This window comes from Hemitrygon akajei, chromosome 16, assembly GCF_048418815.1.
Source record: "Hemitrygon akajei chromosome 16, sHemAka1.3, whole genome shotgun sequence".
Taxonomy (NCBI): Eukaryota; Metazoa; Chordata; class Chondrichthyes; order Myliobatiformes; family Dasyatidae; genus Hemitrygon; species Hemitrygon akajei.
Window position 1 is genome coordinate 26377444 of NC_133139.1, and position 27059 is coordinate 26404502.

Consider the following 27059-nt stretch of genomic DNA (forward strand, 5'->3'; position numbering starts at 1 on the left):
CCAGGCCATTAGGCTTCTGAACTCCTGGCTGCATCATATTTAAAGTGTCACTGATTAATCTGTTCCATATCTTCCAGTATTTAAAATTAATGCACTTTAGTCTGTTATTTGTGTGTGATTATCTGTAGATTTTATTCGTACCTTCAGAAGTTGTCATACTACTGTGTTATGTGTACTACTGTGCTTTACATCCTAATTTGAAGAAACATCTCGTTTCTATATACGTTATATGGTTCTACACATTATATACACATATATAGTTAAACTTGATTTGACTTAAAGATTTGGCATATCATCTAAAACTTTGATAAACCTCTATAAGCTGTGCTGTGGAGAGTACATTGACTGGTTGCATCACGATCTGGTATGGAAACACCAATGCCCTTGAATGGAAATACCTACAACAAGTAGTGGATACAGCACAGTTCATTACTGGTCAAGCCCTCCCCATCATTCAGCACATCTACACAGAGCACTGAAACAGGAAAGCAGCATCCATCATCAAGGAACCCCACCACCCAGGACATGCTGTCTTCTCGTCGCTGCTATCAGGAAGAAGGTACAGGAGCCTCAGGATCCTCACCATCGAGTTCAGGAACTGTTATTGCCCCACAACCATCAGGCTCCTGAATCAGAGGGGATAACTTCACTCAACCCATCACTGAACTGTTCTCACAACCTCTGGACTCACTTTCAAGGACTCTTCATCTCATGTTTTCAATACTTATTGTTATTTATTATTATTATTGTTTTTCTTTTTGTATTTGCACACTTTGTTGTTTTTTGCACATTGGTTGTTTATCTGTTCTGTTGGATGCATTTTTTCCATTGTGTTTTTTGTAATTGCTATGAATGCCCACAAGAAAATGAATCACAAGGTTGTATATGGTGATATTTGTGTACTTGGATAATAAATTTGCTTTTACTTTTGACTTTGACCCATTCCCTCCACAGCTGGCATGTTGTAGTCTGCATAATACATTAGTTACTCACCTAAACTACTCTGACAATACCTAAAACAGTAAGCTCTACCACCTAAGAGGACAGGTGCATTACATTATTTGAAAACAGGATTCCTACGGCATGTTCCAAAACACACACACACTTTGTTATTCTTTCATCACTGTGTAATATCCTGAATTCCTCTCTAAAAGTACTAAAAAGTGTACGTCCATTATACAGACTCCAGTGACTGAAGAAGGCTGATTGCCACCACACCATTTCTGAAGGCAGTTGTGGTCTCGCTGTGACACCTCTATATCATGAAGGGATAAAAGTATCAGCAGGATCCTGGAATAGGTCATGGACTGTACCCACTTGCTCTGTACAACCCTGGATTCCAAGAACTCAAATGTAAAGGAAGCCTTGCTTCAGTTCCATAAAGATATAGTCCAACTTCATCCGTAGTACTTGTGTTATATTCTGGGGAACACTGCAAGAAAGAGACTCCTTTAGGAGGACTGCATCATCGATTCACTGGACTAATACTTAGACTTGAAGGGTTAAGTTAAAAGGATGATTGCATGGATTTGGTTTGCATCCATTCATTTAAAAGACGGAAGAGAGATGCAATCAAGAAGTTGAAGAGCATTAAAGCTGATGGGGTGGAGTGAGAGAAACTCTTCCCTCTGCTGGTGGTGTCTAGAACAAGATGCAAAGTCCTGAAGTTGGAGCCATTCTATTCATAGTCTCAAAACACAAAAATAAGCCTTCCATTCTACGTTCATGAATTATCTGTCCACACTGATTCTATATGTCAGCAGTTAGACTGTGTCTTTCTGTCTCTTGGCAGGTGAAGTTCTCATCTATCTACTTAAATATTCTGAGAATACCTCAAAGGTGATGTCAAGAAGCATATCCTCACACAAAGGCAATGGGTCTCTGTATAACACTCCATAAAAGGCCATTGATATTGGGAATTAATCTGAGCTCTCAAGGCAGAAGGATTTTTGAAATAGAAACAAAAGAAAAATGATGGAAGCAGTCAACAGGTTAGGCAGTGCCTGTGAAAAGAAGCACAAAGTTAACTTTTCAGTCATTATCCCATTGTTCCGATGAAGTGTGTTTGAACTAAAAATATTAATAGCGTTTTCTGGTTTTATTTCCATTTTTGGGCATCTGAAGTTTTTTTTTCATTTTTACCGATGGATTTTGGTTGAGTAAGGGTACCAGGAGAATGAGAATACATTTATATAAACCAGAATGTGACATTAGGTTCAGCAGACTCTTTCTATTGTGAGTGGGGATGACAATGGACTGGATGATTGCACGGTGTTAAGATCAGTCTCCTCAAATGTTCCAGGTTCATGTTAAAGTTACAGTTCCAAAAGGAATTAAATTTATTGGGCACCCAGGGAAGAGACACCTGACTCGAAAGATGTGCATCAGCTCGGATGAAGCCAAGCCCACGTCCATCGTCCTCTTGTTCAGTGAGCTGGGTCCTGCAAACATCACAGGTAAGGGGTTTATTCTGAGCTCCCAGAGTTCTGGATTGTTTCCAGCATCTTTTCCCAGTGCTGTGTTCACGTATTACGTTCGTATCAGAGTGTGTTGACAGTCCTGTCACTTTACCTTGACAGCCAAAGGGTTTGCTTACAGTGGGAGCAGCTGCTGCCAGGGTGGGCTCCAGACGCTGAAGAATGGCAGGTACCTGGATGAAAGTTACCTGGACAGGAGGAACCCGGCTGGCATAGACTATGTGAAGAGACGTGTCCTGGTGGAGGTGAGAGAGCCCCTTCTGCTGTGTGTTCTGTTCTGGGACTTAAACCTCCCAAAAGAGTGTAGTACAAAAGCAAAATGTTAGAGACTTGAAGACCAAAATATAATCAGAAAATGCTACACATGCAGGTCGGGCAGCATCTGTGGAGAGAGAAATATGGTTAGTATCTCAGATCAGTGAGGTTTCATCAGTTCAGCAAACGGTATACAAGATGATTGGTGTGTTTTCGGAAGCTGAAGTTACTGTAAATATATAATGCTGAAGTTTTCCTAGTTGCTGGGGAGGTATCTGCAAACTCAGTAATGTGGAGGGGTAATTGGCTCTGTGGACTTTGTACTGATCATTGTCTTACCCTGTCTTTCTCTCTTGGTGTTCCACAGCCTGAAGGACTGCCCAGGGAGTACACCTACAGCATCTTCTTCTGCCCCAACGGTATGTGTAATTAGACTGGTCGACGTGATAGAACAGCATTTCTGTCTGTGGATGGTGGAGTGTACGTTTCTTATAGGTGCCCACAATCGCACATCCAAATCGTACCAACTCCATTATATTTGTTAACTAAATTCTCTACCTTTCAAATTGTCAATTGTGTGAATTTATTTCCCAACTTGGTCAAGTTTCTGAATGAAGGGTTAACTATAATACATATAGTAACACTATAATACGTTTCCCTACCTCAGCTTCTTCTGTGAAGTGCACGCATTACTGTTAGTATGAAGTCCAGACCTCACCAGGTCTGGTATAACCCTAACCCAAGTCCTTGTTTACCAGTACTCTGGAGATAACAGTAAACATTCTATCAGACTTGATTGTTCCTGCTCATTGCATGTTAATCATTTCTTTGGGTCCACAGTTTACAGATTTTCACTATTTGGACAGTACAGTTTTCTGATCTTTTTAGGTCCAAAAGGAATTATTTATCATTTTCTCATAAAGTTTTACACAGTTTCCTCATTTTCCACAGTTTTGCCTATTGATATCCATTCATGTTTTTATTCATATTGTTTACAATGCTGCAATCTTGGATATGTAGTTTTCTATTACATCTTCTAAATCATTTATAAACACAGTGAATTTTTGGAGAGCTGTTTTTTCCCAACTTCCTTTCCAACCAATTTACCTCCAATTTCATGAACTTCAGTAATAGCCAACAGACTGTGATGAAGGACTTCATCCAATGCCTCCTAAAAATCTACATGAGTATAATTTGTTGAAGTTCCCCTGTTATATAATCCTCAACGTCAGTGTCTTCCCATTTAACCACCTTTCTACCCACTCCTCTCCAATACTTTGACATTCTTCCAATACTTTGGCCAAATTATTCCCTTTGTCTTCTCAGAGAAGATTCACATCTCCACCCCCAACAAGTACGAGTACCAGTACATCCAGAAACCGGCCTGGATGACACACTTTGACGTGGCTGTAAAAGCGCACAATGATGCCCACTTTGCCTTATCGACGGGTCCTCGTGACACGGCGGAAATGGTAGAGATTGTGATTGGAGGGCAGCAGAACACGAGGACATGGATCACAGTGAGCAAGATGGGTGAGCCGGTGGTCAGCGCCAGCACACCTCACATCCTGTCCTGGGACGAGTTCCGAAACTTCTGGATCCGTTGGAAGGCTGGCATAGTCCAGGTAAGGGGCAGTTTCCATGGTATGCACAGGAAACAGCTGCCTTTGGCCTTCACCTTTCACATGAGAGGGAGCCTCCATGGGATTGATGCTCCTTCAGTTTCTAAGTCTGGGGCGTTTTTGCTTTGTATTCACTTTGGCATTAGTCAGTGAGATCCCCGATCTCACTAGGTCATCATCTTTCATGTTGTCTTTAATAGCCAAGGTACAATCTGGTGCAGTTTTAGTAGTGGGCAATATGATTAAGTAGCAGTTAATGTAACACTATAATGGTTAAATTATATAAGTAGTGCAAAAACAGATATTAAAAAAAGTAGTGAGGTAGTGTTCATGGGTTGAATGTCCATTCAGAAATTGAATGGCAGAGGGGAAGAAGCTGTTCCTGAATTGCTGGGTGGTGCCTTCAGGCTTCAGTACCTCCTACCTGATGGTAATAGAAGTTTCTTCTCCCATTCCAAAAAGTTGGTGAGTTGTGGGCATGTTATGTTGGCATCTGAAGCATGGAGACACTTGTGGGCAGCCCAGCATAATTTGATTTGATAAGATGCATTTTGCTGTATATTTTGATGTACGTGTGACAAATAGAATTAATCTTTAAGAATCTTTAATCAACAAAGGTTTAGCTGTTCTCTTGTTCTGTTTCTAGGTGGGCCATGGCGCGGTGCCCAGCAATGAGTCGCTGATTGTTGAGTGGGCACTGGCCAAAGTTCCAGACGTCAAATACATTGGCTTCTCAACGGGCTGGGGCTCGGTGGGCGAGTTCAAAATCTGGAGGAAAGAGGAATCGGAGGAGAACCACAATGAGGCCTTTACTCTTGGTGTGCCGCACAATGTGGTCCCTGGATCAGAGAGGGCCACGGCTTCCATGATAGGTAACAGCACAGTCAGGTCCCGTGCAATGCAGGATCCACTACCATTTCATCATGAAATACTAGTGACGGATGGAAGGCTTGGACTGGGTGTGGTATGTTGGAAAGAGGTTTGTGATTACTTTGAGTGGCTCTGAGTTACTAGGAACAGCCAGTTCTCACAGAACCAGATCTCAACAGTTGGTAGCTCCTCTTGGACAATGTATTCAGGGTGAGAGAGGGAACTAATTTTGTTAAGGTGACTTGTGATACCATCACTTAGGGTGGCTTCGCGTCTTCCCACTGGGTTTTTTCCCCACACGCAAGACAGATTGAGTGCTCTTGTTTATTGTCCAATCAGCGAGGTAGAAGTTCTATCGCTCCCTGAGATGCTGATATCCACTAGTTCTGGGTTCCCTGCTCTCCCCAGGGTGCAGATACTCACCATGCCTCTGAGACCCACCTCTCCCAGGCTACCTACACTCAGTGGGGTTCGAGGACCCTCCTCTCATTAGGATTCTGTCTCTCCCTGGAAAGGATGTGCATGTGTTTCTCTTCCTTGTGACCTTTCTGCATTTGCTAACCCTCATTGTTGTCTGTTTTCCATCAGGTGATGTGATGGGCCCCACCCTTAATAATCTGGACAACCTTCTGCGTCTTCCATTTGGCTGTGGAGAACAGAACATGATCCATTTTGCCCCGAATGTCTTTGTGTTGAGATACCTACAGAAGACCAAGCAGCTGTTCGCCGAGGTGGAGAGTGAGGCCACCGACTACCTACTGCAAGGTGAGTCCCTGTCTCAGCACCCTTGGGTGGCTCATTCCAGCAAAGAGTTTCTTCACCGGGACCCTGAGAGGGGCTCCTTCTGCCCCATGTCTGCTGCAGACGAAGCTTTATTCAGAACCCAAACCCCAATGGACACAGACATGAGTGCACAAACACACAGACAGAGAGACACACACACCCCACAACCAGAACTCTTGTGGCCTCAAAGGGGAACCTGGAATCTTGTCTCCCCTCCTTGGGGAGAAGAGGAACAAAAGAACTACCTTGTGACCTCTAAAAATGAACCAAGGGCTTACAAGAGTGGCCGGAATATGCCTATCACATCATCCATCCATGACCACTGGAATGTGGTCCTATCAGGAAGGGACCTTCTCTGTTCTCTGCCCCAGTGGGTTGCATAGCTGTGTATATACTTCATGAAGTCAACGGGGAAACTTGGGACAGGAGCAAACATTGCTGTTTCTGAGATCAGCAAAAGTGAGGTTTTATCCATTCTGCCCAGCTGGAATTATTTAATTATTCATTGTTTTGTAATGGAGTATCCTAAGGAATTGAGTATCCTTCCTTAGTTCTGTTGTCTTATGATATGTCACTGTAACTAAAGCTGAGCTACTTCAGATGTCAGTTAAAAGTCATTGCGAGGTTGGAGTGAACTTTGAACTCATAGTCAAGCTCACCAATATAGTGAGAGCAAGGATTGAATTGAATTCATTGCCTCATCCTTTGCACACAAGGTTAACCTCCTCCTCCTCCTCCAATGAGGACAGCCCCACTGCTTCCAAAACCTCAAGAGTTGGTAAACCTCTTTGCTGCTGTTCATTTGAAAAATATTTTCCACTCAAGTGATAACTGACAGAAAACAAAAATGGAACTATTGGCAGACTCTCCCCTGCATTTTCTCTCCTGCAGGATATCAGCGTCAGCTGACGTACAAACGGGAGGATGGATCATACAGCGCATTCGGTGAGAGGGATTCTTCTGGGAGTATGTGGTGCGTGAATTTATTCAGTCTCTACCAATACAAGGATCAAGAACATTTTGGGGAAGAATTATATATTTCCTCATGGGGAGTAGAGGGTTGGGGAAGTGTAAACGCAGCTCCAGACATGTGATGTGCCTCAAGGACAGAATTAAATTCTCAGATGCATTCCTGAAATTGTTCTACTACAATGCACACAAAATGCTGGAGGAACTCAGCAGGTTGGGCGCGTTCTATGGAGGGGAATGAACAGTTGACATTTCAGACCGAGGCCCTTCATTAGGACTGGAGGGGAAGAGGGAGGAAGCCAGATTAAGAAGATGGGAGGGAGGGAAAGGAGTGCAAATTGGCAGAGGATAGGTGAAACCAGATGAGAAGAGTTTGTTGGGGAGGGTAGATGGAATAAGAAGCTGGCAAGTGATAGGTGGAAGAGGTAAATGGCCAAAGGAGGAGGAATTTGATAGATAAATTCCAGGAGGGAAATCAGTGGGGAGGAACGAGTAGACAAGGGAAGCACCTTCACTTTGCATCTTGTGTGTGTGCTGTTTGGGGAAGGTTATGTATTCACAGGGTCAGATCACCGGGTGAAGCTTTCTGCTCTATCCACCATGTATTGATCCTGTTTTGGGTTGACACAGTCTCATCCTTCTGAGCTTCCAATGATTTCCCATGCTACGTTTCCCCGTTATTTATTGTTGAAGCCAGCAATAAACAACTTAGAACTAACTCAGAGAAGTTTTGGAGCTCTGATCCCAGGAATGAAGTTTGCCTCGAAGAGGTGGCTGACAAAGTGCTGGACGTTTTCCAGTTCCTCACTGCCACTGTAGGTCTTTGCTGGGTCTGATGGCTGACTGGAGACAGGCTGGTGAAAACCTTCTGTCCTGCTCATGTTCGTTGCTAATACTGGGCTGTTAACATCAGAGAAATGGGTAGGAGCCTCCTTTGAACGTGCAGAACCCCGCAATTGAAAATTCGATCTATTGAAGGCCATACATAATTCCAGGTGTTGTTCTTGATCCTCTTCCTGGATTTGTCTAACTGCAAAGATCATAGCAAAGTGCCTTGTGATGCCCTGAAGCCACACTGGGACTTGGGAGAATGTCATCTGCAAAGAGGAAGTGTTTAATTTAGTTGGGTTCTAACAAGAATCTTCGCAATGATGAAGAGGCTGACAATGCATTAATCGTTACCGTGATCAGTCCTATATCCCTTTATAAAATGGTGATGGTTAGCATTGTGTAGGTCAGTGAGTTCTTCACTAGGACAAGTTTTAAGGAGCAACAAATTGGGTTTCTTTGTCTGTGTTTCAATCTAATCAAATCAAGTTTAATTATCATTCAGACCGTACTGGGATACAGTCGAACGAGCTAGTGTTCCTCTGGGGTCCAGAGGCATGGCATACATTCAAAATAGAGAGGAAAAAAAAACAAACACACATTGTTACACAAGAGAACACGTGTATAGTCCAAGTCCCTGAGTGACGTGATGGTACAGCTCCTGGCAATCCAGCTGTCCTTCTGCCAGTCGAGCACTAGAGGGCAGCACTCTCGGGAGAGGCCAGCTCTCAGCCAAGCACAGACTCCTTGCTACAACTGAGGCCACACTGCTGACTTGTCGCCAGTCTCACCACCAAACAAGGGAAGCAGGCCTGTGGCATCTCACATTATCCGACAGGGTCTTGCGATCGCAGGAGAACTATCCAAGACAGTCACTCATGGTTACACTGCATGCTGCTTTTGCGCACCAACTCCAATGTCTTCCAGTAGCAGGCAGCAGCATGGTCAGCTCATCCGACCCTTTCCCGGCCGAGCGCCGGCTTCTCCTTCGACAATCCAGCCGGCAGCTCCGAACAGCGAACAGATCACTGATGCAGTAGGCCTGCTGTACTCATTGATCTTGGAGTACAGTATAGTCTGACAACCATAAAAAACACAATAAGAAAAATGCACCTTTGGTTGGCCCCCAAGAGGCTGCTGAGTTTGAACACGCTGCCATCTTAGCATCTTACAAAGACAACTGTGTTTTTCCGAGGTCATTCTTACGCTCGACCATTAGGCTCTATAATGAGTCAACCTATAGCCAGGGAAGTGATGACCCCCTCCTGAGGTAACTTGTTTTTTATTCTTTCTTTGTTCTCTTCTAATATTTGTAAACCTGTGGACTTGGAATGCTGTTGTGACTCTTAATTTCCTTTGGGATCAATAAAATATCTATCTCTCTACCCCAGCTTTCCAAATTCCAATGTTTCCCTATTGGAACTTGATACTTTATCTCTCTCCAGCTATTTCCTTGGGTGTTGGTGGGGGTAATGAGAGGATGCTGAGAGACAGAATTGAAGGAGTTAACAATCACAGGAATGAGGATGTGAAGTTCAGATCACCATTAGAGCAAGCTGTACACAGGATTCACAAGCAGAGAAACTGTCAAACTCTTACCAAAATCTGTTTGGACTTACTCAAACACCATGAATAGTTCTGGTCTCCACTTTTCAGAGGCATCAGGAAAGAGGGATAATGATTCACCCTTACTTGACACTCTTGTTAATCTAGAACCTATCAACCTCTACTTTAAATATACTTAACCTCCACAGTTGTATGTGGCAAATAATTGCACCCCCGCCTAAAGAAATGCCTCCTCATTACTGTTCTAAAAGTACTTCAGAGACTCTCCCACAATTTGAATCATCCTCTGCTTGTCCACTTTATCAATATTCAGTAGGTTTCAATGTGATCCCGCTCCCCCCATTATTCGAAACTCCAGCAAGTAAGATCCAGAGTCATCATTACATTAACCCCTTCATTCCCAGGATCATTCCTATAAACTTCCTTAGGTCCCTCTCCAATGCCAGCACATCCTTTCTTTGATATGGGACCCAGAACTGCTCACAACACTCCAAATGTAGTCTGATCAATTCCTTGTAAAGCCTCAACATTACATCCTTGCTTTTATATTTTGGTCCTCTTGAAATGAATGCTAACATTGCATCTGCCTTCCTTACTACCAACTTAAACTGCAAGTTAACCTTTAGGGAATCCTGCAGAAGGACTCCCAAGTCCGGGTATGGAGGGTGGTTGGAAAGTCTCAGATGGGGAGGAGAGGCAAGTGGGCAAAGAAGAGTAAGTGAGTGAGTGGTGAAGGATTTGTAGAAGGGTTGGAGTCTAGAGATGGGAAAGGGACTTCTGATTCATGTATGCTACTTTTAATTATCTTAGTATGACTTTAAGAAAGGTAACGTTTTCTTAGTTGCATCTATAAGATTCAGCTTCATCTGTTAACCCCCATAACCTTTCAATCAGGAATGATTCCACGATGTTAGGAAACTAGCCTGTATTCCACTGTCAGTATCTCGAGGGTATAATTCTGGCCTGGGTAATCGGCTGGTCTGTGATTGGCGTGATGCTGAAATGTCTCTTGTTTGGATGATGTCATTGGCTCTGTGCCAAAGCTCCGCCTCTTCCTGAGGGCATGAATAACGGAGCAAATTGACTGGAGCAGATCGCAAGATACAATCACCAAACAGTGCTGTGGCTTATTGTCAAAGCCCCATCCCTGCACACATGAAACTGTAGTGTTGTACGGGGAAACCCGACGTTTGCCAAGACATTTCATGGCTCGATCAATGAGAAGGAGCTGGAGAGAAAAGCTAACAATTTTTAAATCTTGGCTTATGGCCCAGACAGAATTTCATTCAGAGATTTAGCCTGGGCTTTTTTTTTGCCAGGACATTCATGGTGAAATGTCTCTGGATTACAGGTGAACATTGGGAACAGCTGCAGTTGACTTTTTACAATCTCATCTCCCTTGAGACCCGAAGCTTGCTTTTCTCCCCTTAGTGACTTTTTATTATCAATTGATGGCATTATATTGCTCAAGAAGGTTGGTGGGGAAGGTATACCCCATCCAGAGCACGAGTGAGCCCCATAGAGTGTTGCCTGGGCAGCGAGTGAATCTTGGTTTATGGGAAGCCTCTGCCCAGCTGGAATTTTCCCATGGCAAAGTAGTGAGTCCCAAGGGAAGAATGGGCTACCTGGACTTCACCCTCCCTGGTTCCTTTTTCAGATTTTTGCTCTATCAACTGCAATTGCACCCCACTAGGCTTAGGCTGGTACAAGGGTTGAAATTCAGGCCAGGAGAGATCTATCCCAAGGTTGCCATGGGAAGCAAGGGAAGAAATAGCCTGAACCCTGTCGGAGATCTTTCCATCTTCACTTGACACAATGAGGTGCCAGAAGACTGGAAGTCAGCTAACGTTTCTTTATTTCAGAAGGCCGATAGGAACACACCAGGCAATTACAAGCCAGTGAGCTTATTCCTAATACGTGTATGTAAACGTATATGGCAGATAAAGTTGATCCTTATGTCGGAGGCAGGAAAATTATTGGAGAAAGTTCTAGGGATAGGATTTATGTACATTTGGAAAGACTGGGGCTGATAAAAGGTAGTCAGCATAGCTTTGTGTGGGCAAAATCCCATCTCACTAATTTGAGCAGATTGATGAAGGAAGGTCAATAGGTGTTGTCTGTATTGAATTTGAGGTCCCACATTATATGCTGGTCCAAAGGGTTTAAGTTCAAGATCAGGTTTCATTGTCATTCACCCATACATGAATATCCATGAATACAGGCAAACGGAATGGCGTTCTTCCAGGGCCAAGATCCAAATCGTAGTACACACAAGGCACATATAGCACACGTTTCACGACATATGCTGGTGATATTAAACCTGATAAGGCAGTAGTGAACAGTCACAGACAAAAAAATGTGCAAATCCGTGAGCTTCGTGTCCTGTAGATTGATGGTGCGTGGATGCTGTTGTCCAAGAACAAGCCTGCAGCAGTCCGTAGACAAACGCGATCCAGCTTGTCTTCCACTGAGCGCATACTGGAGAGCAGCACCAATGAAAGGGGTCAGTCTCCACGCAGCATGGACCCCAGACCACCTCTGGCGTCTCTCCTCTGTGTGGCTGCAACAGCTGACCCATGGGCACGAGAGCCTAGGCTGCACTACAACCAAGGCCAAGTAACTCCGCTGCCGTCAGTCTCATCAATAAACTGGTGAACTGCCAGTATTCTGCATTACAGCGTGTTAACAGGGTCTTGCTATTCCAGGAAAAACATCACTCGGCCACATCCCTAGACAATCACTCACACAGTTTGTTAGACTGCACGCCGTGTCCGCGTGCCGACTGCAATGCCTTTCTGTAGCAGGCGGCAACACGATCCGCACCAAGTCCAGCTCCTCCACTATCGAGCAACTCACTAGAGGGGTAGACTTGCAGTACTCAATGTTCTTAATAATCAGCACTATTGTGTGATCGTGAAAAAGATGTAAAGGATGAACAATTTCACCTTTGGTTGGATACCGAGTGACTGTTGTGACCATGCATGCCGCCACCTTACTGGAAGTTCAAAGCAAGTTAAGGTACATGAGATCCAAGGCAAGCTGGCTAATTCAATCCAAAATTGCTATGATAGGCAGCAGAGTGGGGGAGATGATAGAAAGATATTCTTCTGATTAAGATGGCACCAGCAAGCTACACGACCAAGGGTGACATCCCTCAGTCAGTTCACAAAACAACTAGATTCGCTTTGTTTACTTCATCTTTTTCTTTCAAATGTGGTTCTGCTGCTGTTGGGTCCTGTGATCTACAGTTTGGTGTTTCCTCGGGCCGATAGATCAATTAGCACTTTGCTGTCTCTGAGGGTGTTCAGCAAGGTTTCGAGCAGAGTGAGCAGCCTGGTGACGGAGCTCGAGCCCGAGCCCACGATGGACTCCATTTCCCGCTGATCCCATTGATTAAAGCGTTGAGGAAGACTGAAATCAAGGAAGAGTAGAAGACGGGCAGGTGTGCTGCGTGTGACCAGTCTCTCCCTCACCCCCCCCCCCTCGCTTGCTGCCCCCGGAGGAAGGTGCCTGTGTTCGAATGGTGTCTCTCTCGTTCTCGTCTGATGCTGCCGGAGGATGGGGCTGGAGCCAAGAGTCTTGGGCAAGGTTTCAATCAATGGAAGTTCTGTGTTGGACTCTGTAGTTCAGGTTATGATGTGCTTCTAGTTTCTGGTCGATCCTTTTGCTCCTGTTTTGTGCGAATTTGATCGGGGTGGACTGGCGCTGCCACCTGCCGATAGCGAGCGACACGGCGCTGGATTGAACTGAACTGAACTCTTTCAATGGCTTTGTGATTAGGTGTTTTGTATCCTGTGTTTTCCACTCAATTTTTGCCATTTGTGCAATTTATTTTTTGAGTGTTGGGGATTTGATGTTTTCCTTTCAATGGGATCCGTGAATTTCTTTGTTTCGTGGCCGTCTGTGGGAAGATGAATCTCAGTGCGGTATATACTTCACACATACTTTGACAGTAAATGTACTTTGAATCTTTAATTAAAATTCTAAAACCCGATACAATTGTTTAGACAAGGCGTAGAAGGATACAGTTCTAATCCTCATGGCACGAAGATCAATTTCTCAAACTTCTGGTAATGGTCCTCCCCCCACCTCCCTTCTCCATCTCCAATAGCCATTCCAATTTCCCTCCCTTACATTATCTCCTTACCTGCCCATCAACTCCCTCTGGTGCTCCTCTCCCTTCCCTTTCTTCCATGGACTCCTGTCCTCTCCTATCAGATGCCCCCTTCTCCAGCTCTTTACTTCACCCCTCCCCCTCTCCCAGTTTCTTTTATCACCTACTACCTTGTATATCTTCCTCCCCTCCTGCCACCTTCTTACTCTGACTTCTCATTCTTTTTTTCAGTCTTGATGAAGGGTCTCGGCCTAAAACGTCCACTGTTTACTCCTCTTCGTCGATGCTGCCTGGCCTGCTGAGTTCCTCCAGCATCTTGTGTGTGTTGCTTGGGCAAATAGGATTGGTATAGGTGGGCGAATTGAGCACGTGTGGTTCAGGAGAAAGTAGTGTCGGATTTGCTGCGGTGCCATCCACTGTTCGACGTTTATTGTCTGATTTTGCTGGTGGTTTGGTCTCTAAGGTGAGGCATCTGCCAGGCTTGGTCTCCCAGAGCACCTCGGGCCGGCACTTGCAGTTGTATTTTATATATAGCGTGGGCCGAATTGTGGCCCCCTTCGAGGTATTGGAACAGATCAGAGGAACACAGAACAGCCAAACCTCAAACAGTTAGATCAATGGGCAGGGTTGTGTCCCAGTGGCAAAGCTGTTGGGCCATTTTTTGTTCTGACGCATGTATCCCAAAGAAGCCAATGACCTCACAGTCACTTGATGGGAGGTCAGTGCCCTTGAAGATGGTCAGAAGGGAATCATGGCATCTGATTTGGGCATAGGGTAGCCCCTTTGTGATGGAGTTTTTTTTAAGCAAGGGTGAACTGGCTTGTTCCATGAGCTCCTGGGACTTGATATTGAAAGAGTTTGGGTCACTTTTAAGTTTCCCTTCATTCAGCCAAAGATATTTTATTGGTTATAGAACTGAGTCAGGTAGGTGCAGCTGAAATACAGAGGACTCATGGTGCTGTCGAGTAACCAGGCTCAAGGGGTTGAATTGCTATCTTCTGCTTCCATGTTTAACATGACATGAACTAAAACAATGGTACAGTGCGAATCTTCAGCTCTGAGTTGCAGGAAAGGGTACAATGGATCTTCATCGTTGGAATCTAGTCCATTCAGTAAACATTTGACAATTCTCTTTAGTCGCTGAAATGGAATCAACTGCTTTAGTGCGTTAACCAACACAGCACACAAAACCAGATGTAAACAGCTATTGTGGAGACACACTCTCAGTTCTGTTGCAGAGCCACTGACCTTTCCTGCCCCCCACAGCCAGGTCTATGTAAAATACCAGAGTAAATCATTTGAGAGAGGTAGCAACCCCTTGCACAATGCCTGGCGCGATTCAGTCCCTCACCGTGAAAGATTGTGACAGGCCGTTACTTAACACTTGAAAAATTCACTGCGGGCTGTTGGCTAAACGGCGAGTCCCTCCCACTGCGTTAAGGGCAGGGGGTAATAATAGCACGATTCAGTAGTTGAGAGACTGCGCACTCCCTTTCCCTCCCTCTCTCTCTCTCTGGCGACTCTGCTGTGAGCTGCAAAGGCCTAGGAGTCATTAGCAGCAGTTTTCTTAATAGGTATTGGGGCCTCAGGGGAGTTTTAAAGCACAGGCCCAATCTTGCAATTTTAACATTTAACCCGAGATGCCAGTTTAGTTGTGAATGTTCTCTTTCCCTAAACAAGTCTTTCTAATCACTCATTATGTTGACGTCATTTACAAAAAAAAAACACTCACACATAGCTTATTTTCAGAGAGTTTAACCTTAGCCTGAATCTGAGCTTCCATTCGGATTAACTCAGCCACACCGACGATTTGCAGCGGCCTCGCGCGGCGGGAGAGTTCGCTGATGCCAGTCTGAACCTTGAGTTGGTCAGCAGAAAGGTTTTTACTGCCTTATTCCCAACTTGCCCACTCAACTTCCATCAACGTCAGCACTTCCCGGGATTGAGCGGAGCAGCAGGGACATTCCCTCTTCCGGATAATCATTCAACATATTGAGGATTTAAGCATCTGTGTGTGTGTGTGTGTGTATACATTTAAACTGTCTCTGAAAAGCGGTCAAGGTAAATTCCTGTATCCCTGTATTACATAGCTAATATCTGCTAATATCCACACTCCCCTTTAATGAATCAGTGATCAAGCGTTAAGGGCATCACTTCAAGTTCAAGTTTATTGTCATTCAACATGTATACATACAGCCAACTGAAAAAATGTTCCTCTGGGCCAGCGTGCACAACACAGTACATATGTTCCACACACAACACATAAAGTGATATCACCACAAATAATAGTTTCCAGCATTAGGCGCATTTATGACACAAGTAAAAAAGTAAACAGTACAATGCTACTGGCACTTCATGTGTGATGAGACCTGGGTAGTGGCAGGGAGTTTAGGGGTCTCATGGCCTGGGGGAAGAAGCTATTTTGACCCCTAACAGTTCTTGTTCTAATGCTACGGTATCTCCTGACTTAAAACGCAATAATTTTTAACTCTACCAATGCGTTGTGTTTGGAGTCAGAGCAAGCAAAATTAATGTCTCCTTCCTGCGTATCCCTTATTTCTCCTAGGCTGACGGCGTTTGTACTGAAATCCTTCGCACAGTCCCGTGGGTTTATCTACATTGACCTGAAGGAACTCGCCACGGCCAAGGAATGGATTATACAGCATCAGCAGGAAGATGGCTCATTCCCTGCGGTTGGGCGCATTCTGAACAAGGACATCCAGGTAATTCCATGGGTGGCCTCTCCCACAAGAATATCACCACGTTCACCAACACAATGCACTTGGGAGAGGCAGAAGGATAGAGGGAGAGGGTAAGTGTAGATGGGGAAAGTGACGGGATTGGACTCCGTTGGGATGTGATTTATAAATGCCTTTGTGTATTGGTGAACTTCAACCAATTTGTGCATCTTTTTGGTAAAATCATCGACAACAAGCAGGGTGGATGAGTGATTACATATTTGGATACCAAAGGGTGACATTTGTTACATAAATGTGCACACGTGAATTATGTTTTATCTGTGTTGTGTGACTGTGTGTCAGATAGGATCTACTAATATTAGTGCATCTGGCTAAAACAGTCACCATTGCCCCCAGCTGTGGCTGGTCAGTGATTTCTGTTGGCCAACACTGCGTTACAACAAGGTCCATCTCCCTGTTCAGGTGGATGTTAAAGATCCCACGGCAACTAATCGATGAAGAGCAGGGGAGTCCTTCGGGTGTCTTGGCCGACATTTCTCCCTCCACCAACACAACCAAAGCAGTTTGGCTGGTCAGTGATCAGATTGCTGTTTGTGGGATCTTTCTGTGTGTGATTGCTTGTTTGTACTGTTGACCTCTAAGTTCCAGGGCCAAACTTGACATCAGCAATGATTTCCTTATTCTGATATTTATATATATATATATAGGGTGGAGTCCATGGGAAGATCTCATTGACTGCCTATGTTGTTACTGCACTTCTGGAGACTGGCATCGCCTCTGAGGTATGGTTGAGTTTCTCACACAGCCTTTTTTTGTTTTTTCTGGTAATTGGTTGAAGTGTGGATGGAATGGGAAGACCCTCAACAGACTTGACCTATGTTGTGATGGAAATGAGAAAGATTCTTTGGGTCTCACAGGCAAGAGCTCTGGACACACAGTGTTAACAATAAGGAGTTTATTTACAAGGGGAGAAAAAGCTTGGGAACAACACAAGCGGCTACGATATTCGCACAAACGCGCTTAGAACAGACGTGTGTGGGAAAAGTCTGGTCGGCAGTACAATACACGGGAAAACGGTGTGGGGACAGAGTACAGGTACACATAAAATCAAGGGAAAAGTAACTACAATACCTGCCATCCCTTGACTATCGGTAGGCACGGCTCTTTGCTAAAGGGACAACAATAAACGCTCCCACAACCCTGTTCAATGCACAGCTCACCACTTGTCTCCAGCGCTGTTCTGCAGTCTTCAGCCTGGAGTGAAGCAGGGTGCTCCCTCGAGGATGGCAAAAAGAGAGCGAGCCAAGCACATGTAGCACCCTTTATAGGTCAGGAGGCTGGAGGATCCAGCCCAGGTGATTCACCAGGGGGCCAACGGCTTGGTGCTAGGTGGGTTAATCCAATTAAGGTGGCCAATGGTTAAGTATTAAGTTGGGAGGGGTGAAATGTTGACTGCCAGGTGGTGTGACTTCCGACTGGGTGGGGGCAGTGCTGTCACGTGACAGGCATGGCGCTCTGGATACAACCTATGTCTTTAGAAGCAGAACAATCCCATGAAAGGCTATGTTGGCCTGATTGACATTGTCCTGCAAAGTTCTGGACAAAAGGTCCCTAGAGTTACCCAAATCCAACATGCTCTCTGATGGGCTCCCAGTGTTTTGGGGAGTATAGTGACTCTCCCCAATACAATGGAATGAACAGCAGGTTTAATAAGGAAAATGATAAAACCAGAATATGTCTTAATATCCACATTACTTGTCTCTACTGTCAAAATCAAAGTCAAGGTAAATTTAGTATAAAAGTATGTATACGTCACTGCAAACTATCCTGAGATTCATTGTAATACAAGCACTAACAGAACAATAAAGACAAAGTGATCTAAATTAATTACAAATATAAAACACAAAATAGTTGATTGCATTAAGTTTTCACCCCCTTTAATATGCTGCACCAAATCATCATTGGTGCAGCCAATTGGTTTTAGAAGTCACATAATTAGTTAAATGGATCACCTGTGTGCAGTCAAGGTGTTTCAATTGAATGTAGTAAACCTGTATCTGGAAGGTGCAATTGCTAGTGAGTCAGTATCCTAGCAAGAATTACACCATGAAGGCAAAAGAACACTCCAAGCAACTCTGCAAAAAAGGTTATTGAAAAGCGCAAGTCAGGAGATGGATACAAGGACATCTCCAAGTCACTGAATACCCCTTGGAATACAGCTATCATCAAGAAAGGGAAAGAATATAGCCCAGCTATAAATCTGCCTAGAGCAGGTCATCCTCAAAAACTGAGTGACCGTGCAGGAAGGGACTAGTGAGGGAGGCCACCGAGAGACCTGTGATAACTCCAGAGGAGTTGCAAGCTTCAGTGGCTGAGATGGGAGAGACTGCGCATATAACAACTGTTGCCCGGGTGCTTCACCAGTCACAGATTTATGGGAGAGTGGCAAAGAGAAAGCCACTGTTAGGGGGGAAAAAGTCACTCGAAATCTCAGGTAGTGTTTGCCGCAGGCATGTGGGAGATTTTGAAATCAGGTTCTGTGGTCTGATGAAACCAAAATAGGGCTTTTTGGCCGTCAGTATCAGAAAAGCCAATTTAAATCCACTGTGATTGTTGTAAAACAATAAAACATGAAAACTTCCTAGAGGGGGTGAATACTTTTTATAGGCACTGTATCTATACAATAGATATATATATATATATATATATAGTGTGTGTGTATCTTAGAAAATAAAAAGTGATTCTGTGGGTCGTTGAATCAGTTCAGAGTTAAGGTGAACGAAATTATCAATATTAGTTCAGGAGCCTAATGGTAATAAGGTAATTACTGTTCCTGAACCTGGTGGTGTGGTCACCCAGTGGAACATATTATTTACATAGCATTTAACATTTCTAATGTGGAGTGTACTAGAGAGATTTGTTTTGGGCAAAGAGGATGTATGCACACTGTGACATCAAACACTCCCAGTGAAAGGAGAACAGTTTAAACATGGAAGCTTGCTTAACATTGTCCCGTTAAATCCTGTCAAGGCAGGAACACCCTAAAATGTTCTGATCCAGATGTTTGATCACATAGTTCTAAACAACTCTGTTCAGTTGTCATTAGGGTAAGTGGAATGAAAGGGTCAATAGGATCTGACAGATGAACACTAATTAGGTAGAGTTAATCCTGTTTCAGTCACTGATTGTAATTTGAAGAGGTTTGCAATGGGGATGGACACAGGTTAACAAGGGCCGGAGGGGATTCCATGGGTTTGTTAAACAGGGAACTGGAAGAAAGTATGAATTCCTTGAATTCCTAATTTCTCAGGCACTTGCTGCTCTCTCTCCCTCTCCACATCAGCTCTCAAGGGGTCAGGAAACAGGAAGCAACTAAAGCTCTTAAATCTGTGTCCTCGCCAGCAGGATACAGGGAGCTGGCAGTAATCAGAGGAACAGCAAGATTCACCTGCTTGTACAGTCCAACCTCACATGCCTCAAACCAGAGACTGAACGCTGATATAGCCTGTCTTTCCCAAACCTGCCCATCGTTGGCATATTTGTGATTAAATGAAATTGTTGCTACTCCCTGTAAGCAACTGTGGGCTCAGGCTGAGAAACTAGTGCTCGTTCAAAAGATTAGTGCAGTTCGAGAGAATGAGAGAGACGACAATGTGTCTGATAAATGGAGGGAGAGAGAGAGGTGATGGGGTGGGTGGAGGGGAAGAAAGCACACATCATGTACTTAATAGACGGTAAGATAGCAAGCATGCAGTCAGACTGAGTGAGGAAGCAGAGGACACCACGTGTCTGATACGGAGAAACAGCTTCACAGCAGTTACCTCATAGACAGAGAGAAAGAGCTTGCTGTTAGTTTATAAGAATGGTAGAGAGAGAGATGTATAGAGATGGTGATCTAATAGACAGGCAAAGTTACTTGTGCATGACAGGCAGAGAGAGGGGGATAGGTAGATAGGTGAGAAGGCACGTGTACAAAAGAAAGAGATGGATGAGAGGCAATGTTCCCTCTAATTTTTTTTTAAACAGCTACGTGGACCAGCCATTGCTCTGAGCAGGCAATTTTTACATGACCTGCAAACTGTGCGGCACTTTAAATGTTAAGAAAACTCCAGCTGTGTGGCAACAAAGGCTTTGTGCCCGGAAGCATTTCGGTTACCGTGCGGCCACGCACCACGCAGATTAAAGGGAGCAATGGTGAGAAGTCATTGCATGAGAGAGAGAGAGAGAGAGAAATGGGTGGGAAGCCAAATACCCAAAAGAGAGAGAGAGTGCACCTGCCAGCTGACTGAAAGAGAAGAGCTAGAGAAAATAGTGTGCTGGGTTCCTAACAGGCAGTTCGGAAAAATAAAAAGCACCTTGTACACAGCATAATGAAAACAAAAGTGTTGTGTTCCTGATTGACAGAGACAAGAGAGGGGGGAGGTTGAAGGTATTAAATGTCCTTTGGTCTGGGAGAAGAATGATGTCTATCAGGACAGGAAAACCTGTCCTGAATGAAGATTGTACATTTTTAGTTGTTGCTTTCTCCTCTATATTTTGTTGTTTTAGGAGGAAAAAGCTGCAGTTGGAAAGGCTAAACATTTCCTGGAAGCAAACATGTACTCAGCAGATGATCCATACACCACAGCCCTCTCTGCCTACGCACTGACCCTGCTCCGGAGCAAGCATGCGTCAGCCGCACTGAGAAAACTCAACAACATGGCCATTATGCAAGGTGCGTCCAAGCCCGTGCTGCCTGGATGTATACAACCACAGCAACGTATCTGGATGAGGTTTTCAAAATCTCCATCAAATATATTAATTCAAAGTTACCTAAGGAGATATTTGGGCATGTGAGTGAGAGCTTTGAGATGTGTTTTAAAGGATTGGAGATAGGGAGAGAAACTAAGAGATTTAATGTGAGAATTCAGGAACATAGAGCCCGAAAAATGATGCCACTGTGGTGAAACGATTAAAAGGGTAATGAAGAGGTAGAATCCAAGAAGCTTAGATGTCAGGGGAGTTGTAGGACTTAAAGTAGATAGGGAGGGTTGAGGTTGTGGAAGTACTTTAAGGGACAGGCATTGCTTAACGAGGTGTTGGTTAGTCAGCACACAGTGATGGGCAAATGGGACTTGAGGCAAGTTTTGACACAGACAGCAAGGTTTTGTGTGATTTGAAACTTGTGGAGTGAAGTGCAAGATAGGCCAGGCAGAAGAACTTTGGATTGATGAAGTGTAAAGACACTGAGGGCAAGGAAGAGTGTTCCTACAGCTGGTGAGCTGGGGTGAAGTTGTTAGTTTTGCGGCAGAGGAAGAGGTGCAAATATCAGGTTTGCAACTGAGATGACACCAGATTTGCTAGCAGTCTGGTTCAGTTGCAGGCAGAGGGATGGAGTATTGGCAAGAATCCACCTTAAATGATGATGGTGTCCCCTCTTTGTGATAGAGTTTATAAGTTACCTGGATGAAAATGTATATGCATGGATTAGTAAGTTTACAGATGATATGAAAATGAACATTAATTTCTCTACAACACACACAAAATGCTGGTGGAACACAGCAGGCCAGGCAGCATCTATAGGGAGAAGCACTGTCAATGTTTCGGGCCGAGACCCTTCGTCAGGACTAACTGAAAGGAAAGATAGTAAGAGATTTGAAAGTAGGAGGGGAGAGGGGGAAATCCAAAATGATAGGAGAAGACCGGAGGGGGTGAGGTGAAGCTGAGAGCTGGAAAGGTGATTGGTGAAAGTGATACAGAGCTGGAGAAGGGAAAGGATCATGGGATGGGAGGCCTAGAGAGAAAGAAAGGGGGAGGGGAGCACCAGAGGGAGATGGAGAACAGGCAGAGTGATGGGCAGAAAGTGAGAAAAAAAGAGGGGGGATAAAACTAAATATATCAGGGATGGGGTAAGAAGGGGAGGAGGGGCATTAACGGAAGTTAGAGAAGTCAATGTTCATGCCATCAGGTTGCAGGCTACCCAGCCGGTATATAAGGTGTTGTTCCTCCAACCTGAGTGTGGCTTCATCTTGACAGTAGAGGAGGCCATGGATAGACATATCAAAATGGAAATGGGATGCGGAATTAAAATGTGTGGCCACTGGGAGATCCTGCTTTCTCTGGCGGACAGAGCGTAGGTGTTCAGCGAAACGGTCTCCCAGTCTGCGTCGGGTCTCACCAATATATAAAAGGCCACACCGGGAGCACCGGACGCAGTATACCAATTCCACCCCCTACCCCTTCAGTCTTTTCGCATTTCTGAGTGTGAGTCCCCTCTTACCTTCTCTTCTCCTCACCTGCCCATCACTTCCCTCTGGTGCCTGTCTTCCTTTCCTTCCACGGCCCACTGTCCTGTCCTGTCCTTCCTCTTCAGCCCTTTACCTCTTCCACCCATTGCCTCCCAGCTTCGAACTTCATCCCCCGTCCCCACCCACCCACCTTCTCCCTCACCTGGTTTCATCTATCACCTGCCAGCTTGCATTCCTTCCCCTCCCTCCACCTTATTCTGGCTTCTTCCCTCTTCCTTTCCAGTCCCGATGAAGGGTCCAAAATAGGTTCCCAGAACTAGGTTTCGTGGACTGGGACTGCTGTGCGAGATTTCTTTAAATAACAACAGTGCAGGTCTTGTGAGTATTATGGATGAAAGTTCTGCAAGTAGTTTTGAGCCATGGATATTTGGGGGGGGGGGGTTATATTGCATACACATATAAGAAATAGAAATAAGGGTCAACCTTGTCCAGCTTGTAGTCAGCCCCTGGTTTCTGTTTTCATTTAAAATTTCCTTGTAACGTATAAAACTGTGACACTACCAATTTCTGTGTCTATCATTATTTGTACATTTGCAGATTTTAGAACAGGACAGTAGGGAAGGGTTTATCTGGTTGCTGAAAGAGAGGATAGTCGTCTCTGTCTATTGGGGTTTAGTGATGGTGTGATGGAGAACTGGATAGACTAGAGAATCAGGAGCTTCCCCCTTCCCTGACACCAGCTCAGCCAGGAAAACACTGGATTGGTTCGACTGGCTGAGCAATTGGGAGAATCTGTAACATGCATCAAATTGGCCTGGATTTTGTCTCAGACCCACTTAAATGAAGGCGCGATACACACGGTTGTTTCCGAAATGAATAACCCACCAAACACAGGGGTGGTTTTGGAATCCCACAGCACGGGAAAGGCCATTTATTCCAATGTACTTGTACTGGCCTCAAACTGTTTTCATATAACCATGTAAATTAGATCACTTAATTGACATATTGTATTTGATTACTTTGTGAGATCTCTTATGGAATCTGACCTTTCAGGAGGTATCTCAGATCATAACTATCATAAGTAAGGTGTCGGGGTGGGGGAGGAATCTCTTCCTTTTTTGTGAATGCATTCATTTACTGTCTGAATTGTAGATGGTTTCACACACTGGAGTTTGATGGGCACCACAGTCACGGATGAGGATACATTTATGGGTTTCAATGATGGCCTCTCGCAGTCAGGTAAGGCACGACTTTGGGATGCCGGCACGGCCCACTTGTTAAATCTGTAGTTGGTACACAGGTTTTCAATCATGTCCTCTGTCCATGCACGGGAAGTCCCTATCATCAGTCACAACCAGAGGGGCTCAAACACTGCTCAGGAACGGGGGTGGGGAGCAAAAGCTGTAGAAACCGTAGGAATCAGAAATGAAAATAGAAAAATGCCTGGAATATAGTAGGTTGTATCTGTAGGAAGATGTTTCTCTCAGTTTTTTTCTCTCCCCAGAGATGGGGCTTGAGCTGCTGAGCATTTTCTGTATTTTTTTTTATTGAAGAATTGGGAATTGTGCTCTAAGAGGTATCTCACACCATGGGGCAGGGATCTATACTGTGGGTTGGGTGTAATGAGGATGGAGCTTGCACTGAAGTATTCACATTATGGGGAGGAGCAAGGGAAACTGATTTAAGAAATGAGTGAAGTGTGGTGGATATGTGTTACTATACGAGAGAAGGGTTCTCTCTCAAGGTTAAGGCTCCAATGTTGATGGAGGAGGGGTTTGCAATAATTTTGATCGCTCTGTGTAACTCCGCAGTCACTTCACAAGCAGGAGTGCAAGGCAGGAAGCTGATTAAGTGATTGTGATTGTTCTGTGAATCTGCCTCTCATGTCTCCCATTCACAGTCGTGTCAGCAGAGGTGGAGATGACAGCCTATGCCCTCCTCACCTACACCTCCCTCGGGGACGTGGCATCAGCCCTTCCCGTCGTGAAATGGCTCTCACAACAACGCAATGCACTGGGAGGATTCTCGTCCACACAGGTAAACTCACCCATCGCTTGCAATTCACAGGTGAACGTACAAACTGCAGGTCAGTACATGGGTATACGAGCTCATGTGTGGGTAAATTTGCATTGTATCAGTTTGTAATGGGTAAAAATGCAAAACCATTGGACATTATACATGTAAACAAACTGCAGACCAATAATACTGGTAGGTATGAAGTAGTCTCTGTATTTGATAAAATGAGATACAGCTGGCATCATATTGAAACCCCTTTTGGAGGAAGAGGCCTGTTCGATCCAGTGCTACATGACATTTTAGATGCTAAAGATCAAAGGACAATTCCATATTTACAATGCCTCCTTTGAACTACACACAACCTGCTCACCTCCCTCTTTGCACCCACACCACAGGCACCCAAATTAATTTTAATCAGCACTGTTTGGTCTTCCCATTAACTGTAATTCATGACCCTTGGGAACCCATTATTCAGAGCTGCTCTTTAAATTTAACCTACAGTCCATATTCAGATTTGAAGATTGGCGGCTGAAATTATTTGCTATATGTGCTAACCACAAAACGCCCTAACAATGAGTAAAAATACTAAGCCATTGGACACTATACATGTAAGCAAGCTGCAGGCCAATAACGGGGAAACATGCAACCCCTCAGTTTTGCATGGGTAAACTTTCTTAAACTGATGGTCGGTACACTGGTAATCGTACAAACAACACACGCATAGACACAAAGGTTCTGCAGATGCTCTAAATACAGAGCAACACACAGAATGCTGGAGGAGCATAGCAGATAAGGCAGCATCTATGAAGAGGAATAAAAAGTTGACATTTCAGGCTGAGAGTCTTCATCAGGACGTGTATAGACACACACATCCCCGTGGTAGATGCACACAGGCCCCTCCCTCTCTTGCCTGTTTAGTTTCATTTGGTGGAGTGTGTGAGTTGAATGTGTGGCCCAGAGTTTGTGGAACTATTACCGTTTAATCTCTTTCCAGGATACCTGTGTAGCCCTGCAGGCACTGTCGGAGTATGCCATCCTCTCCTATGTTGGAGGGGTCAATCTCACTATCTCACTTGCATCAACTAATCTGGACTTCCAGGAATCCTTCGAGCTCAACAGGGACAACAAGAAGATTCTGCAGACAGCGGCGGTGAGAAGCAGTCAGTCTCCTGTTGTGAAAGCACACGTTTCAATTTCACACTTCTACACGTGAAAGAGTAAAGCGTGTGAGTGTGTAGACTGGCTAAATCTGTGCAAAGGAAGTGGTGTAAATGTACGTGAAGTCGTCTAGGTGGGAAGGGTTCATTAGTCAACGAGTTAGAAAGGGAGACCAAGGCCAAGTAGAGAGAAGAGTTTACTTAAACTTTATTTCTATAAAATACAGTAAACAAAACTCCTGAGAAAATCTATAGAAAAGGCAGGATTATTGAGAAAATTACATGGAATGAAGGGAGCTCTGGAGTATAAATGACTTGTATAAAATCAGTCCCAATCACTCACTTGTAGTGATTACAGGGAAAATTGGTCAATCTTACCACCAAAATTCTCCTTGGTGTCTCTGTCTATAGCAAACCCTGGAGAGTAGGGCAGGTATGTGAGAGTTAGTGGGTCGAGAAAATATTGTCTAATGGTTGGTGGAGATCAAGTGATGAGAGTAAAGAACAGTTTGAGTTAAGTCTGGAGTTTAGCAGCCAGAGAGCAGAGTTTGGGAGGTGGAAGAATCCTTGGAGAGGGATGCTAGGTTGTCAGATGCAGTGTTTGACCATCAGGTTGCAACTGTGGATGAGGAAAAGCAACAAGCCGTAAGAGCGGAGGGAGAATTCTCTGGTGCTGAAATGCCAATGGCATCTTGAAGATTAAGGTGGGGCAATTAAACTGGTGTGGCCAAGTTGTCATGGGGATTCAATCCTAAAGAACATTGTTGCAGTATCTAAAGCACAGTGAGAGCATTGTGTACAAGTATGGGCTCATGGCCCAAGGAAGGATACAGAAGTGCAGTGAAGGTTCACTAGAAGAATAAGAGGTGATCTCATTGAAATGTGCCAAAGGCTAACAGGGCCTACAAAGCTTGTACAGAATTTGGGTTTCCCCTGGCAGGAGTGTCTACAACCAGGGATCATAGTCTCAAAGTAAGCCATACAAGATAGATTGAAAAGACATTTTTACATGCAGAGTATAATGTATGACTCTATTTCTTTTAGAGCAACACTACGTATTGATCTGTTGTCTATGCATGTGCATTGCTTTCTCTCTCTCATTGCAATGTGAATACACCAGTTAAAGCCATCTCCCACATGCATGCTTTTATTTAATTGACACGCAGTTGTGCACAGACACAACAAATTGGCGACGAGTAAGAACTTGAATGTCAGAAAATATCATGAATGGCTCCTGCAGTTACAGGACGAAATAGCAAGAGTTAAACAGCACAAGAAAGCCAAAGGACGCCGGAATGATAGTGAACTACAGTTTGAATTTGAAGTGAAAATAACGTGGTGATGGTTTCAGTCGGGAAAGTTGAAGAATTTGATAGCACTAATGAAGGCTAGGAGTCATATATTGAGAGGGTGGAACTCTGTTGTAATGTGAACAACTTGGAGGAGCAAAAGAAAACCCCTAGACTTCTTAGCTTA

General features: G+C 44.4%; 1 protein-coding gene across 3 annotated transcripts in view; it reads left to right on the top strand.

Annotated features, from left to right (window-relative positions):
- cpamd8 (C3 and PZP like alpha-2-macroglobulin domain containing 8) overlaps positions 1-27059 on the top strand; it is a 100488-nt gene that overhangs the window by 38335 nt on the left and 35094 nt on the right. For 2 of the 3 annotated variants that reach the window (XM_073068482.1, XM_073068483.1), the window contains 13 exons: positions 2303-2456; positions 2580-2722; positions 3100-3151; positions 4059-4357; positions 5001-5226; positions 5813-5989; positions 6899-6980; positions 16051-16207; positions 16891-16965; positions 20732-20897; positions 23563-23649; positions 24311-24447; positions 25421-25576. In XM_073068482.1, coding sequence (XP_072924583.1) covers positions 2303-2456; positions 2580-2722; positions 3100-3151; positions 4059-4357; positions 5001-5226; positions 5813-5989; positions 6899-6980; positions 16051-16207; positions 16891-16965; positions 20732-20897; positions 23563-23649; positions 24311-24447; positions 25421-25576 — 1911 coding nt within the window. Of the gene's footprint in view, positions 1-2302; positions 2457-2579; positions 2723-3099; positions 3152-4058; positions 4358-5000; positions 5227-5812; positions 5990-6898; positions 6981-16050; positions 16208-16890; positions 16966-20731; positions 20898-23562; positions 23650-24310; positions 24448-25420; positions 25653-27059 lie in introns of all 3 variants that reach the window. The other variant, XR_012101765.1, reaches the window with a different exon arrangement.